This window comes from Papilio xuthus, unplaced genomic scaffold (genome assembly GCF_000836235.2).
Source record: "Papilio xuthus unplaced genomic scaffold, Pxut_1.1 DF826961.1, whole genome shotgun sequence".
NCBI lineage: Eukaryota > Metazoa > Arthropoda > Insecta > Lepidoptera > Papilionidae > Papilio > Papilio xuthus.
The window spans coordinates 3,420,977-3,438,705 of NW_013531688.1; the positions used below are offsets into that span (position 1 = coordinate 3,420,977).

Genomic DNA, 17,729 nt, shown 5'->3' on the forward strand with positions numbered 1-17,729 from the left:
TCGGCCATCAATCAACTGATAGTCGCGGCACTCGCCGGCTCGCCGCCCACTGACCCGCCGCCGCACTCTCCATTCGAACCTAAATATAGATCTAATTACCGTTAGATACATCTCTGTTACGTCACCGTTACGTGGATGCGTTAAATATGCACGCTCATTACACTGCATTAGTGTAATGAATGGATCCGATCGATAAGTATCGACATTGTTGCGTACGCTAAGATACGATCGAAGCGAGAAATTAATTCGTACTTATCTCCTGTATTCCCCGTTCAATAGGTGTAAATCCGAATGCTGAATAACTAGAGAATAATTTACACGAAGATACACTTTTTAATATGCAATATAGGATACATATAACTTTGAGAAAAGCATGACTACTTCGCCATATGTTGTCGTTATATGGGCGACTCATTATTGTTCGTTAAACCTTTACCAAGAAGCAATATGAAGCAAATTGAAAACATAAATCAAATACCGGTCGTGATTCGTCCTTGACTTATATTTACATCGATAACAAAAAGTGTATATGACATCCCTATGTAACGACGTGTATTAGAATTCATTCATCGATAGTTGGGATCGGGAAAGTGTATCGATGCGGTGCGTGACTAGCGGGGCTCGACGCGGCGGTGCGGCGGTGCACCGGGCGTCGAGTCGGGAGCAAGGCCGGCGATGTTTACAAACTTCCGCCACGAGCACTTGTCACTAGGCCCGGTGGGCACACGTGGTTAGCTACGCAAATACGAGCCCTCGCTAACATTGTCCCACTTAACCCGCCCGCCGCGGCCGCGTCTAGACGCGAGATACGATCGTTAATAGATTGATTGCTGACGTGCTAACGCTCGATTATCTGTGACGAGCCGGCTACGATCGTGATTGTATTGCGTAACGAGGTCGTTATCCTTAAAGTAAGTAAGCTATTTAACTACCTATACGCATACGAACAAGATCATATATGGATCAACAAAACACGGATTATTGTAGTTCAAAATGCGAGATTTTGCGTGTTATCGATAATTTATCTATCTTGTGTTTTAAACTGAGGCTAATTCGTTGTTTTCATGACTTTAATAACAATGACACATCATTGACAGATCGTTGTCGTTAATGATTAGTAAAATTACCTAATAAACAGATAAGTAAGAAGTAACTTATAAGATTGTGCTAAACAGAAAAGTTTTGTCTTAGGTCAGGATATCTTTACAATCATTAGTTAAGACAATTTCGTAATGATAATTTATCTATATTTAGATATGTGATGCATAGATTAAAAATAAATGTCAAAAAGAAGAATGCGATCTTAAATTGGAGAATCTCCCGTACCCTCGTGTTCGGCGAGCCCTGCACGGGGTGGCGTCGAGGGGTGAATGCATTGGGGTGCGGCCGCCCCCTGCGGGCCCCTTCCTTCGCCCCCCGCTGCACGGTAGGCGCGTAGTAACTGCAATAACGGAGCAGTGAAAGTGTCGCGGAGCGCTTCAACCGTCAATGGGTGAAGACGTACTCCCTTCACCCCGCCGTCTTGAACTCAAACTTGTAGTTAATAGTAAGACACACGTTTACTCGCGCCCCACCGCATCTCACCGCATCACACCTCCACGCCACAGAATAAAATAAATCACTACGTTGAGATACGATGCAATTCACAAGTTTATTCAATCATGATATCTTTACTGCAAGTTTAAAACTTTGAGACATGAAAATATAAACCTCAGCCTTAAACTTCTTTGGCTTCGAGTTCATTAGTGCTAGTTTTGATAACATTTGAGTTGTTTCATATGAGGCACAAACTTATAGTATGTATGTAATATGAAGAGTTCGATATTGATTTGCAAATCGATGGAGTATGTAGGCCGAGTGACGATGACTATGACGAGTGATGCTGCAAGTGACAGCGACAGCGATTGCAAACAAACGGGCGGAACGCAGCGCCGCACCACGCCGTCATCTCCGGCCCGTGAATGAAACGGAACGTAAATTGAAATGATATCGCGTGCCATAATCCAGCATGCATTAATCTCGCTCGGCCGAGAGTTGCGTAACGCGGAACGTAAACGCAAGCAAACGGCTCAAGTTCATCGATCCGCGCGCTAAATGTGTCGCACGTTGTTTTGTTTAATGTCAAAACATTGTTACATAATGCGCGAGTTAACGCACCGTGGGAGCCACGTGGCCGGCGCCGACCGCCGACCGCCGCCGCCGCCGCCGCCGTCCTTCCGATCTCTACGTCACCGCGTTTATTTATGAGCTTATGATTATAAAATGACGTTTACTCCGTGCCGATATCGTTGACCGGTCGCCCCGCATAAATAATAACACTCGTTCATTCATAAAATGATTAATAGTCACTCCACCTACGAAATAGATTCGTAGCGTGTTATTAATAAAGCCATTATCGCTATAATTATACCTAAACGAGATTTACACGCCGATCGACGTCTGTAGTAAAATACGATTTACAAACAAACGGCATAAATGTTTACGTTTATATATATATGTGTGTGCGAGTGTGTTAATACTAGACTAATACATTTTTCAAATGTTATGAACGCATTCCGTTCAACTTACCTCGTTGCGTTGCAAGATTTATACTGTACAATACTTCTAAATACATATAAGAGCTAAGTATTAAAACAGGTAATCACATTTGGATGTTGTACAGTTAATAACGTCTTATGTATTTTGGAACATCATATATTCTCATATGAAGTTTAACTTACCATAAACACATAGAACTTAAGTGGTGATCTCTGACTCGGAAACAAAATAGACTTCGATTCAAAACATAATACGTAAAAATTTTCATAACAAGAAAGCTAATATTAGCTGAAAATGTAACAGAAGTTAAAAGCCATTTAAAAAAAGTACCTTTTATTAAATAGCTCCACGAAAAACGAGGGAATATTAAAAAGACAATAGTTAAAGTTCGAAGCGAGACGGCACTGGCGAACTTGACCGTCAAAAGTGGAGAGCGCTCATAAAAACATCAGTCTTATACAATGCCGTGAATTTACATAAATTATCGCCGTCGGTATGTCTCAGCGCGCATCGCAATGTTTACTTATCGAACTTTGAGTTCAACGACATATATTGTGTTTTATTGCCATTCGTAATTGGGTCGCGGGCCGGCGGAGCCACGGGAATGTATCTCACGGCCGGTACTTTACCAATTCCATGTACAAATTTAGAATTATCGAACTACAAACTTATTATGTACATTGTGGAATATTTATTTTTAATTACGTTTCATTTTCTATACGGCCAAGTATTTTATGTATATTTAAACCGTTTACAATCTTTCTATTAATTCCTTTTTTACTTAACGAAATTGTGTGTAACGCTAGATAAAGCTTTGAAAATATTTATAGTAAAAGATTAATATGAAACTAATTAAACGAGTTAAGTTTCATTTTATGTAATTAGACAATAGTTTTAATATTTGATTCTTTTATAGAAAGAAATAGTACAAAATACTTATCGAAGTACTAAATAATCGATTTCAAACACAATGAAAACCATAAAATCGATGCGTGATCGAGTAAATAGGTATAATAAATCATTACAGCATTCTGCTAAATGACCGTGACGTCAGCTAAGCCAAAGCCGAAATTCCGACGTATAAAAAAACGTAAACAAACAGTGTAACTCAATAGGAGGGTAATAAAAATATAATCTGCGGCATTGAATTCTGTATACACCTGACGTTTGAAGCGACGTCGTCACTTTTTTTTTACATTCTAAACAGGTGTTTTGCGTCCATTCATCTTTCGTGTCGTTGCCCTATATTATTGTAATTGTCTTTTAAGTTTACCGACACACAATACTTGATAGTTTAACTTTGACGTGTGGCGGTGAGTATTGTTACTTGGTAACTGATGCTGTGACGTAGATCTCATACTTTGGGTTTCTAAGACCGAATAAGAAGTTTAAATCTCGTATCTCAGTTATGTCAAAGATAATGACAGGGATGACTATATGTTTTATATAGATATTTTAAACTCAGAAACCAACTTCTAGACATGAAATGCAATATTGCGTTTAATTTAATAATACATATCTCAATGCGCCAAAGTAAGTTAGGGCTGCTGTACACGAATAGCTTAAAGCAATCAACAGCTTTAAGCAAATGTGTAGTTAGGGACATTCCCGCTATAGTCCGTGTACATCAGCCCTTAAGGTATCTGTACCATTCAAGTTCATCAACACAAGACGTAATTGATTGTAAACATGTCAAAACACAAGGTCGGTTGTTGTTTTACATAATTACGTGCGTTTAGCATAAATGATTATGACGTCTCAGTCGTGTCGTGTCGTGGTGAATGCATTCGGCTGTTGTTGTTATTGTTTACAAAAGTTTAACGCACGTGCTCGATTGTTAACGGCTTTAGGTGTAATTAAATACGTGTAGAGATGTTCCGCGCCGCGCTGCACGACTCACGGCCTTGCCTACTCTTAGCTCTCACCGTAAATTGTTTTTTATCTCCAATCTCGCATCTTATGTCTCGGACATCGTATATCCCATGTAAAAGACAAACTTTAAAGCCAAGCTATTACAAACAAACAAATCTTTGGCCTTTTATAGAACCAATACGTCAATTTTAAAAAATAAATCTTCAAAACTTTATAAATGTAACTTACATTCGATAAAAATACATTCTTACATTTCGAAAACTTCCCAACTCGAGACCTACAGCGTCCCGGATGACGGATGCACGTGACTGCAACAAGTCGCATTGCGCCCCCACCCGGCAACCCCTAGCCCCCATCCCCTCACGCACAGACCCAGCGGTAGCACGTGGCCCGTTTTAGGCGTGTTGTTTATCATGTCAAATATTTGCATATAACACATGATCGGGCTTCGCGATGCCACTTGTATACAACTTCAATCGCCACGTGCTTTCTGACAATTCGTAAAATTCACAAGATTTACTCAAACGGGCATGAATATATGTAATACTTAGCCTTTAGGACAAGAAAGGGGATGTCATAGGACAAATCTCACTAAGAGAAAACTTTTTTTTACTTTTGCATGAAACGTTTTACATAATTTGGGTAAAAATAATTAGGTTTTTTAGGCTCAAGAGTATACATATTATACTTTTTTTATTTTTTAATATAAATTATGGAAGAATTGCAGTTTTATAAATTCTGAAAATATTCATTTTGTTTAGTTATTTATCAATCATTTTCATTAAAGGAAGTAGTCTGTATCATCAGTCAGTTCTAATCGTATAAGGAAAACGCAAACTTCAGTAAGATGTGCTTGAGAATTATTAAAAATGTCTACTTATAGCTAGACTATGGTAATAAGTATCAAAAGTTTGTAGAAATCAAAAAGCTGTCCTATCATTCGTATATCTTCTTGATATCATCATTAAAACGATAGTGGAAAATTCTCAGGCATTATTTGGTCCAATCAAAAAAATAGGATTCTATATACAAATGGAGACTGTTATTAAAAAAGTTGTCTAAGATTGAATTCATCCTGTTGTCATGGCAACATCCGCATAACAACTATGTTTAACTATCGTACGACAGTCAAATTGTATATGGAATATTTTAAACACAAGGAAAAGTATAACATTTTGCCTTAGTCAAAGATTTAAGCTGTTGTATGCCCCGTATTTAAGTCGTTGCCGAATTTTAAGCAAGACAATAAAGTGGCAACATAGAAAGTAAAGTGCGTTCGCGCCGGAGCCAAGTCGACGATAATTAATGTGCGGCCGAGCCGAGCGAGCGGCGCCGGCAGCCTCGGCGGCCACAAAAAACCCGCTCCGACACAAAAACACCAGTCGCAAGAGCGAGACGACGCTACGTGCCAGAGTGAGATGGACGGCGCTTATTTCTGTAGGTTCTCGCTCGCCTCGAGCTCGAGCGACGCAGTTATCGAGGCGACTACAGCGCTTTGCTTTGATTTAAAACTCCGAACGCGCCCTTCTATCTATCACATGACGTTTGACAGGTCGCGGCGGAAACGTAGACATGTCAGATTCAAAAAAAGGCGCGCACTCATCGTCATAATAACAAACTTTAAAATTTTAGAGGAAAAACGCCAAAAATACAGTTAAATGCCCCCAATATAAATTTTATCATAACGTTTCATTACAGAAAGGAGATATACTGTATATTACGTTTGAACAAAGTTGGTATTTACAATATAAGAAAAGTTTAACAATTTTTTGGTAATGACAGTATATTTGTTTAACTTTAAAAAGTATTTTTTAGATTCAACTAAATGAATCACCATAAAAACCCAAATATATATATTTTTTAAAGTTTAATAAAAATGCTTAAAATATACTAAATACTAATAATACTACTAAAATATAGTCTCTTACTTGGTTTCTCTTAAAACACTTTACATCTTGGGAAGGTTATTTTATAAAATCTTACTAACTTAAACCCGCCAGTTGGACTTCAAAAATATTCATTAAAAAACAACCGTTTGCTCGACTGTACAGGAAAGTGTTTATTATACTGACAACAAAAAAATCCAAGATTTCACAAGTCCAAGATAATAAATATCTAGATATTAACTTAAAACAAACTCAAATAAACTATCCTAAAATAACCTTAAAACGATCCACAGCGGTACAGCAGTATTCAAAATTACTTTAAGTCTTTAAAATGTTTAGTCACAACTTTTGATGAAGCAAATAAAGAATAATTCAAAGTAGAAATTTATTAATTTGTACCTGTAGATAATTTTAAGTGATTAGTATTGTTTAAATCTATATCTTACCTGAAAATCACTCCACATTTTCATGGGGATACACCATAGTTCCGATAAGAAAACATAACACGAGCACACGATCAACAACTGTCAAATGTGTCACACAGCACGGCGTCACTGGCACAAGCGTTCCAAGCGGCGGCCGAGCGCAGACTGGCGACTGGCGAATGGCGAATGGCGGAGCGGAACGCGTCGAGACTAGTTCGGAGTCGCGACGCTGCTTGCACCTCGCGCACCGCAGCGCCCACCTGCGACTCGTTTCCACGAACAACGAGTCGAGAACCGATTCTTCTACCGCCGTTGCTTGTTGCCTGCTGCCTGCATACTGACGTTTAGAAAACTTGACTTACTTGTAAACATCTAATAATTATTAAATTTAGAAGAAAATAGGAGCGATAGTACTATCGATGTCTCTTTTGTTTCCTAGGAGTAAATAAAATAAATAAACTTTTTTTTTCAAATTTCAACTTAACTGTAAGTACATGATGTCTAAACAAACTTGTTAGAAATAGGTTTTGTAAAAAAATTGAAATGTGTTTTGTAAAGTACCCTACCTAACACTGAACGTCATAAACCCGCCCCGTCTGCGCTCGTTGGAAATACCCACGTAACACCACATTTCAGCACGACATACCCAAGGTCTGCAATTTCTACTGCGACAACTATATTGTGCTACTTTTTAAAAACTTCTATAGCAACAGGAACTTCTATAGAACCTTGTATGAATTAAAAGAAATTCACTTTTGCAAAAATAATCGTTTAAACAAATGTTTCAAGTTCAGTATTTAGTATTTGTGTCTAGTTAAGTGAGTCTTGTACGCATGAATCGAACTTGTCACTGATAACGGAAAGTGACAAAATAAAAAGCTTTCACAACAAAGTTTGGAGAGCGGATCGCACCGGCCGACTCGTAGCAGGAAGTTCGTAGCTGTAAAACTTCGTAGCGCTCCGTAGCGTGAAAGTTTTGATTTCAACGATTTGCGTTGCGGCGCAAAGAGAACCGCGAGGCCGCGCTAGCTCTGACCCGATGTCATATACAATAGCCAAAATCCAAACACATGACCATTTAACCAGTTATAACCACCATTGCGCCTTTTGCTAGACGTGCAACACAACGTTAAGTACAAAACCAGCAATAGACGCGTAATTTACCGATAGCGTACAAACTACAAACTCGAGTACATTTATCTGTTCTTACATCTCACGAGAGTGCGCCACTTGGTTCAACCGACTACGCCCTTACCGTGTCTTGTAAATCAAATCATAACAAAAGCTGTTCTGCTGTCGCAATACATTCCTCGTGCTGCTCGCATTGGATCGGAGTGGCGGCATAGCACTGCAGCAATGGGCCGTGCGGCGATCGATATTGTTGCTTCGATACGGTAAAAGTCGGGAAAATTCGTTCGGCGGTAATTTTGAACGAAACAACGTTCTGAAGAACAAAGAGTACTGAATATTGTCTCTGGAAATTAATAGCGATTTCCAATTATAGTGGAAGAGTTTTCGAATACAGTAGGTATATTCGTTGGCTCACTTATCGGCATGACGAAGCGCATTCGTTAGGTGCAAGTGCGCGACTGGTCAAGAATAAAACTTTTTGCACAGTTATTAAAATTAGTGTTTAATCTTCAGCTTATCAATATTATTTTAATGGTAGAAGAGGGCAGGTCATATTTATGTAACTTCAAAGCAATTATGAAACTTAAAAAAAAAATTGTGATGAATAATTGCCCAGTAGTTTCGGAGTCTATTCAGTCCAAACAAACGTTCAAATATTTCCATTTAATAATATTAAGATAAATATTATAAATCGCATATCCGCGACTTTTATTTTACACGAATATGCATTATGTTTGTTGCACATATTTTGAATGGGAAACAAACACACTACTGTCAGATCGTTACTCAGTATCTTAGCCACTGAGCTATCATCGCTGTAGAGCTAACAATAACAATATGAGTCAAACGATGTTGTGCCAAGCTACACTGATAAGTACTGATAACACTTTAAAAATCAGCAAATGTGACTAAAAAACAATCTGTTAAGTGTTCGAACTTTATATAATTTAGTTAAGGTAGATCTTAAGATGAGTACTTATTAAACTACGCCTCAAATCTTTTATTCTAACTGAGACACCGTATTTATAACTTTGGTAGATAGTTTTGTGAAGTTTTTGAAGGGCGATTTAGGGCCGTTATACACGGACAGCTTCAAGCAGTAGGCGGAGCTAACTTTAAACAGTAAGTGTACTGCAAAAGCATTCTACCCTTAACCACAATATCCTAATCGTACATTACTAATGAGATTATGGTAAAGTACGAAAAAATTAAGACAAAGAATCCGCCTTCTTCTTAATAAATAAATATGAAGTCAATAGTATCAATAGTCAATAATAGTATAAATAGTTGTGTTTTGGCCGCAGCGAGCGGTCAAATCAAAGAATACATATCGGCTAATCGTTCTTATCAATGGATAAGATATTGGAACAATACTTCATACAATCGGTTGGGTTAATAATTATTTAAAATATTTCACCTAAGCAAATTTCATGAGTTTTTAATTTATTGATTTTATTTTATTTTCATTACTTAAGTAACTTATTATGTTTTATTGCATTGCGATTATATCTATATAGTTGCATATGTAGAGAAGAAAATCATAAATAAAAATTAACTTAAATATGAGTGTTATTTTCTTTTACTGTAAAAATATATATTCATATGGATGAAAGCTTAGCAAAGCTAAAAGTAAAGAGTTTTTATTTCAAATATTCTGTAATGAGTTAATTTTGTTTTCAATCATAATCAAAAGATGGCGCTAAAAACTGCTTACCAATGCATGTCAATGTTACAAATCTACTTCCACTATGTTTTCTGAATAAAATTAGTTACTGTACGTATTACGTAATTACATTGAGAAATATTTAAACAAATAATCAAACAATCAATCATTTTATCAGTATTATGATACAGTTTGAAACTACTTTAAATAACTTTAGTTAGTATTGGGTGATATTGAAAAAAAAATCTAGTCACTTCTTACACGAAATGACACAACAGTTCATCTGTCATAAAATTGTTACATCGAGTACATAGGAGGTATGAAACACGACTCTACACGTGGCCTAGGTATAGTTCTAATTAGCAATATTGTACCCGTTAAAGAGATCTAATTCTTTAGGTTAGAAAATTAATATAAATCGAGAAAGAAATTATATCAAAAGTTATCATCTGGTAAATGACTCAATTCAAGGTTCAATTCCTTACATCAACAAAGGATTAACCCATCTTCAGTTTTTGCACGCGTCTTAACCGAATAGTCTAACAGATGTCAGATGATAACTATTTGTCTATGACTAGTGTCTATCTGTCAAAGCCAATATGGCCTAAGCTTCATATTTGACTATCGAATCTATCTGTTAAAGAAGTTGCTTGGAAACGTCCATCTATATTAATTGTCTCCATGCAATAACTGCCCCATTTTGCGCGTTTTAACTCTATTTGTGGTTCCCTGTTAATGAACTCACGACCAACCATAGTTTCACGAGAAACCATAGTTTCGCTAAAAATTTCAAAATGTTTCTGGTAAAAAAACATTTTTTACTTAACTTTATAACGTTAGCTATCTTTAGTTTACAATATCACAAAACTTTATCTCATGATTTAAAAAATGTAATTAAAAAAGTTAAATATCAATATGGCCGCCATGTATGGAATTTGACGTTTGTTGTTTTTTACCTTATTTCTTTCTATTGAAACGAAAGATGACGTATTTGTTTTGCTTTGCTATAAATAGTGTCTGTACTACGTTGTAAAGAAAATTTTAAAGTTAAAGTAAGAAAAACATTGTTTTCTTTACAGCTCTAATTTCGATAACAAGCAATTGTATTATAAATTCAATTTGAGTATATATACAGTTTTTATGCACAAGGTGCAATACAGCATGTGCTGGGTCCAGTGGCCGGCATGTGCATTACGACGCACCGGTGCAGTTTTGCACACTATGTCACCGAACGATTGTGAAATTTATCAGTTTACAATACTACTAACCGTGAGTTCCTTAGCCCAAAATCTCTGTATAAACCATATGGGCAACGGTCACTTTGCTATTTCAGCGATTTCACGTGGCCGCTAGCTCGTTTGCCACCTTATGATATAAAAAAAAATCGTCACCCCTGTCCATTGTCTTTGACAAAACGGAGATAACAATGTCTTAAACGGAAATTTTGGTGTCAGTAATCCACTGTAATATATATTATTGGTCAAAATTTTACGTTACATTTAAATTATTATAAAGTCAAATTAACAATTATTCTTTGCCTGATAAAAAAAAATCGATAAGCAGAATGCAAATTGTATAAAAAAATCATCAAAATATATGTATAACCATGAATTTCAACTATCGTAAAACATGTTTAGAAACATTAAAGAGACGTTTGCTATCATATCTCGAAGTTTCTTTCACAATTTTTTCGATTAGAAACTAACAAAGATCAACATTTGTCGGTAACATGAAGCTACTACTCATGAAAACGCTGAGTCCACACTGGGTGTCGTTTTACATCGGCTTGCGGGGAAGCAGGCCAATACATTTAGCTGATATTGATGCACTTATAATTATTATGCTTTATATTCTTACGTTGTCATTTTATTTGTGACAATATGATATTTTAGTATACGATTTTATGGTCTAATACAAAAACTGTTTTTAGAGTTTTCTATATTACTTTAAAGAACTAATGCCCTTTTTATGCCTTGCTAACTGCAGCCCGCGACTCAGTCCGCGCAGTATTAAAAAAAAAACTTAATAATTAACCTATATTCTTCCAGACTATGTTCTACAACTATACCAAATTTCGCGATCCGTTGAGCTGTTCTGGAGATACCTTCAAACAACCATCCATTCATCCATCCATCTAAACATTCGCTTTTATAATATTAGTAAATAATTAACAGGATACCTCCTTGTATAAATAATTATTTTTTAAATTAAATATAGTCATGTGACTGTCGCTTACTGACATGTTAGGTTAGGTAAAATAAATTTAAAAACTAAAACAAAAAGACGATTCCGTCTGGTATTTGCAATCTATGCAAATTTAATGCGACCGTCGAATTCAGTGTTTGAGCTAAATACATTTAGTCACAGACTTACGGACAGACAGACGGGTTTTTAATATCAGATTTTGTATAATTAACGGAAATTCCTAACGGAATGTCTACGATTGAGCATCAACAAGTGTCTTTACATAAAAAAGTATATAACATAGTCATATATAAAGAATATTATTAATATATGACTGTGGCCCGCGACTCCGTCCGTGAGGATAAAAAAAATAAAGTTAATAAGTAGCCTATGGTTTCATCCAGACATTGTTCTACATCTAAGCTAACTTTCAGCGAGATCCGTTTATCGCTTCTGGAAATTACTTGTAACAAATATCCATCTATCCATACATCCAAACATTTACGTTTATAATATTAGTAAGGTAATAAGAAGTAAGATATATTTAGTGAAATTATTGTTTTATATTTTACTTCTTGATTTTTTTGAATCTAATTACATAACTGTCCAAGGTCTTGGGTAAAAGAACTAACTATCCAAGGACCTTAAAGACTTTGAAAACTTAGTCAAGTGTGAAACAGAACAGATTATTATAGACTTTAGTTTCTAATAAAGTCAAGAACGCGACTTACAGATCTTATAAATTTAAAATGCATTAAAAGTTACTTCTTACATGATTAAAAATCTAATGCTTAAATGGAGGAAGCAATATTCTAGAACGTTCTGAAAGCAAAACTGAGCGTTTATCACGAATATGTGCGATATGTGTTTTCAACGTAATCAACTAAATATGTCAAAATTTGTATGTGATTTATCGTTTTATTTTATGCCCGATAGGGGCGCTGTTCATCAAATACAAATTTTATGGATGACGTCACGAATACTTTCTCATAAGTTTTCGGGTTAGGTCTTCTGAAGTTTGATTTGTAGTTGACTAAAAAGAATTAATCTAGAAAGTTCATACGTTTATATTTTATGCGTTATTCTAATAAAAAAATTGTGGGAATATATAAAAACAGAGATCTCAGTTCTGCATCTTGCATGTTTCTAAATGTTCTGTCCGGACATTTAGTGCTTATCGAAACTTGTTTAGACTTGTTTTGACTTTTATTTGTGTTTAGAGCTTAAAAACGATGTCCACTTTCGTCGTCACCTTACGTACAGATTGTGAAAATTGTGTGAAATCGATAATTCTGGAAATAATATTTAGAATTTTTAGGTTATGACAAGAAAAAAAATGTTGCCTATGTTCTCTGTTATTCTTATGAAGTCAGGTCGGGTTGTGTTGTTTAAAAACTAGAAATATGAAAAAACCAGAACGAAGGCTTTATGTAAGTTTTTTTTACCGTTTTTTCTTTAATTCTTCATAAATAAATAAAAACATCAAATGTTGTCAAATAATGGAGCAAAACCCTGTTAAAAGATCAAAAAGCATTGGACATACTCGTAAAATTCAAGAAGAAACTCGTCGGACTGGTTTTTTAATATACGCGGTGCGAAAAAAAAATGTAATTTAATTTTGTTACAAAAAAATAGCCAATAGTTGGTTACGCAATGCATCTAGCTAGAAGTGATTCATTCGAAAAGAAAGATGGCGACTTTTTTTTTCTTTTTATGGCATATGCTTATCCATGGAGGTTTTATATGAGGTTCGTTGGTCTGGTTTTCTATCACGGTGTTATAATGGTTGGTACTAGAAGAGTTAAGTGTCATTAAAAAAAGTCTGTAGCGCAGAAATCATTAATGATACCATACGATATCCTTGCAAGAACTATATGCTGTTATTTCAGCTTTTTTAAAGACGATTTTTTTTTAATTTTAGCAAAAAGAATGTAAAGTATTATTAGTATATGTACCCATAATCCTTCTATATATTATTTTTATCTGTATTTTTACAATGTAATGACTTATGTTTCCGATGTTTTCAAAATTTTTATTTGAATAAGATATCGCTGGCTACACTAGAGATGATTTCTGATATTATAGTTATTATCAAGGTCATTGCTAATCTTGATCGAACCATTTTTTCTAAAGGTTGTAACTACTGACCTATGCTACCTTTAACATTGTGTTTTGAAAATATTCTACACCGAGACAAAATTTCAGTGTAATCCGCTCAGCCATTCTGTAGATATGTAGTAACAAACATCCTCCAACTTTCGCATTTATAATATTAATAAGAAGCAAGATTGAACAAAACAGCTCGACAAACGAGTTTAAAAAATGTATGTACAGTATATAATTAATTTTTGTATAATTTCTGCGTTTTCCAAAATTTTTTCCAACGCCACTTTATCTCTTTTCGAATGGATGAAGTAATTTTATTAATTACATTAGATAAAATACTTGTTTTTATAATAAGAGAGTTAGTATTTCAGCCAGCAGTGGCACGTGCCTTAGCAACCCCCGCCCCCGCACGCCGCGCCACCTCCGTAAAGCTTTCCTTTGACTAACAACTTGGTTTTCCTCAGCCTTTTATTGCTCAAGTGGGAGCCCGGGAAAATCCTCTGTATTGTAATTAAATGAAACTTTATGAATCAGAACAATACAACATCGATAATAAGGTTCACTTAATGTAAAAAATAAAACATAATTAAAAAATATATATTTTAGTCCTAACAAGAATATTCACCATACTTAACATCGGGTCCTGAACAAATAATAAAGATTTATAGAGTCTAAATTACGGACCGAGTTTGAATTCTTTTTATACAATCTGTGATTGAATTAATACATGTTGGATCAAGTGAATACCTTATAAATTAAAAAAAAATCATTAAACAAATATCTTCGAAATTCGAAATCAAAACTCTTCTTAATCTAAAAATGGCGACAATCCAGCCAGTTAACAGTTTGACATGTAAAGAGGTACTAACGCCTGTGTCGTAGTGAATGTTGGCAACAACTGATATGGAAATTGAATAGTGGCCAAGTTGCCAGTTGAAAAAATGAAATTGTGTTTGCAAACTTTACATCCATAGACTAGTTGACGCGTTTACTAGTATTACCAAATTAAGAGATTTGTTTTTTTTTTCATTTTTTTTAAGTTTTGGATGCATTTTTTTTTTATTTAAAGCTTACTATCTGAGAAAAACATGTAAATATTTGCCTTCATCTTACTAATCTTCTTCTTACTAATATTATAAATGTTTATATTCCGATGTATGGATGGATGGACGTTTGTTACAAGGTATCACAACAGCTGCATTGATATCGCTAAAATTTGACATACATGTAGAACATAGTCTGGAAGAACACAAGCCAGCAGCTTGTGTTCTTCATATATATTTTTTAATTCCACGCGAACGGAGTCGCGGGCTACAGCTATCTATAAAAAGATCGTTAAGGTGCTAATAGTGGCATAATTCGGAAAATAATGACAAAAAAAAGTAGTAAATAAAATTAAAAACATCGCGGCATGGACTAAAAGGTTTCTTTGTGTCCAGCAGTCGAGCAGTCGAATTCGGCGAGGTGAACGCCCCCCCGTGGCAAACGCGAGATATTTTCCACCTCTACATCATATGCTTGTATATAAACTCACTAGTGCATTGACTGCTTTAACGACGTGCAGAAAATTTAACGAATTACTTATGGTGTAAACAATAGGTAGTGGGTTCGAATCCATCTTCCGAACGCAAGGAGTCGCTACATACAACACTAAAAAGCATAAATAGTATTAATAACTAGTTGTTGCCCGCGACTCCGTCCGCTTGGATATATAAAAAACTTAATATACAGATAAGTAAAATAAAAAGAAGCTCTTCAAGGCATAAATTCGAAAAAAAAATAATAAATAGTATCCTATGTTTGTCTCCTTGCTCTAAGCTACCTCCTCACCAATTTTCAACCATATCAGTAAAGCCGTTCTTGAGTTTAATAGTCTAACTAACACGACTTTCTTTTATATATATAGATTATTTATGATATTTATTTTATAGCGAGATACGAGTGTATTCCGTTAAAACTATGTAGATTTTTTGTATTTAACATTTTTTACCTTGTTAAAATCGATTATATGAAGGGTCCTAAAATCATTTAGTACTTATATAATAGATGGAGTTACTTAAAATGAAAATAAATTAAATTATTGCGACCATTTGATAATATCATCATCAGCTCACCATACGTCCCCACCGAGGGGCTCGGAGGCTACCCCAGTTAAGAGTGATTAGGCCATAGTCAACCACTGAAAAGGTGCTGGTTGACTTCACACATATCTTTTAATTTCTTCTCAGATATGTGCAGGTTGCATCACAATGTTTTCCTTCACCGTAAAAACGTCGGATAAATGTACATATGTAAATCGGAAATCGAAAAACACATTGGTACATAGCGGGATTCGAACCTAGGACCTGCAGATTGCAAGTCAAGTGACCCCTGAGCCACCGACGCTCTTATTTGCATATATATATATTAAAATCTTATCCGAAATTTTACAGATTAAAACTCAAAACTAAGCTTATCTACTAATTGAATAAGTACATATATGAAAGTTTATGTAAAACGTTTCAGAAAACAAGGGCAGTATTTCCCAATATAATCATTTCAAAACGTTTTCCGCCAACTCGAGTACAAAAGAGATAGTTGACAAAAGTTTTACAAACTTTAACAGGAAACAAACCACTAGCGTCAGTTCGCCAACTTAACAATAACTTAGTCAACTTATTTCACACACGATTATATACTGTTTTATTTAGATAATATTTAAATATAAATAAGTGCAAATATTAAATAAAACCTGTCAATATATCAGAAATCAATTTAAATAAAAGATTTCTTTTTTAAACGTGCGTTTGACATCTTTTGATAATTAAAAAACATTGCACTACTGATGATAAATAAATTAAAAAAAAAAATTGATATTTTTATACTTTCTAAAAAAATCATCATCAGTTCATCATAATTTAAACTTCCGGATAATAGATTCAAGCGATAATAGAACTTATTCTAGAGAAGTTACGGGATAAAGTTCCCTGTGATCTTTGATATTTTAGGACAAAAATTGCGTTGGTGTCTTTTCCTCTTAGATGCGAAAGCACCAAATTAAATATTTTGAACGAACACAAAATTCGATTTTTTGAATTATGTTTACCTTTCTTAAGGTTTCTGTTTAGTTTTAAATATTAAGTTGATACAAATATGTCATTTTAATAAATATTTTAATTAATAGAAAAAAAAATTAAATAGAAAAATAACTAAGCATAAGGTAAGTCATATTGTCGCGTTTACCCTAAATAAGACAAGTCATTCATAAGAATAAATATTAATAACTAGCTGTTGTCTGCGACTCCATTCGCGTGTAATTAAAAAAAACATAATTAGTAGCCTCTGTGTTCTTCCAGAATATGTTCTATATTTATGCCAAATTTCATCGAAATCCATTCAGCCGTTCTAGAGATACCTTCATACGAACATCCATCCATCTAAACATTCGCATTCCCAGTATTAGTAAGATTTATAAAAAAGAATTCGGAATAATTCGTTATGAAACAACATCAATAATTTATAGAGAAAATGTAGACTAAATTCAGGTGATCCGCAGGAGTTTTGGCGCGTTTCTCATTTCCATTATAATTGTGCGAGTCGCTGCGAGTTGCGAGACGCTATCGCACTCCCAATGTTTTCCTCTAACGTTTTTATCTGTCAGCTCTTTGACTTTGCGCGGGTTCGACCCCGACTGCGGGAGACAACGACCTTATACCCTCAAATATAAAGCATCAGTTCCCGCGCTCGTGTTTACGCTCGCCTGAATTTTGGACTCATTTAGCGGGCATTCGGATATTTTGGATTTAGTAAACAAGCGACTTTGAAGATGGAAAGAACCGAGGAAATGTATAGAAATAATTATTTTCTTTGTTAAAATATATTTTTTCCTACCATATGTAGGTAGTCATTATTTATTCCAATTTTTGGAGTATTACTATTTATGAT

General features: G+C 35.0%; 1 protein-coding gene across 1 annotated transcript in view; it reads right to left on the reverse strand.

Moving 5' to 3' along the window:
- Positions 1-7,049, reverse strand: part of tara (SERTA domain-containing protein 2 taranis) — a 28,342-nt gene extending 21,293 nt beyond the window's left edge. Inside the window, exon 1 of the mRNA XM_013315234.1 lies at positions 6,743-7,049. Within this exon, the coding sequence (XP_013170688.1) occupies positions 6,743-6,766 (24 nt within the window). The 5' untranslated portion in view covers positions 6,767-7,049. The remainder of the gene's footprint in view (positions 1-6,742) is intronic.
- Between the last annotated feature and the right edge of the window lie 10,680 nt (positions 7,050-17,729).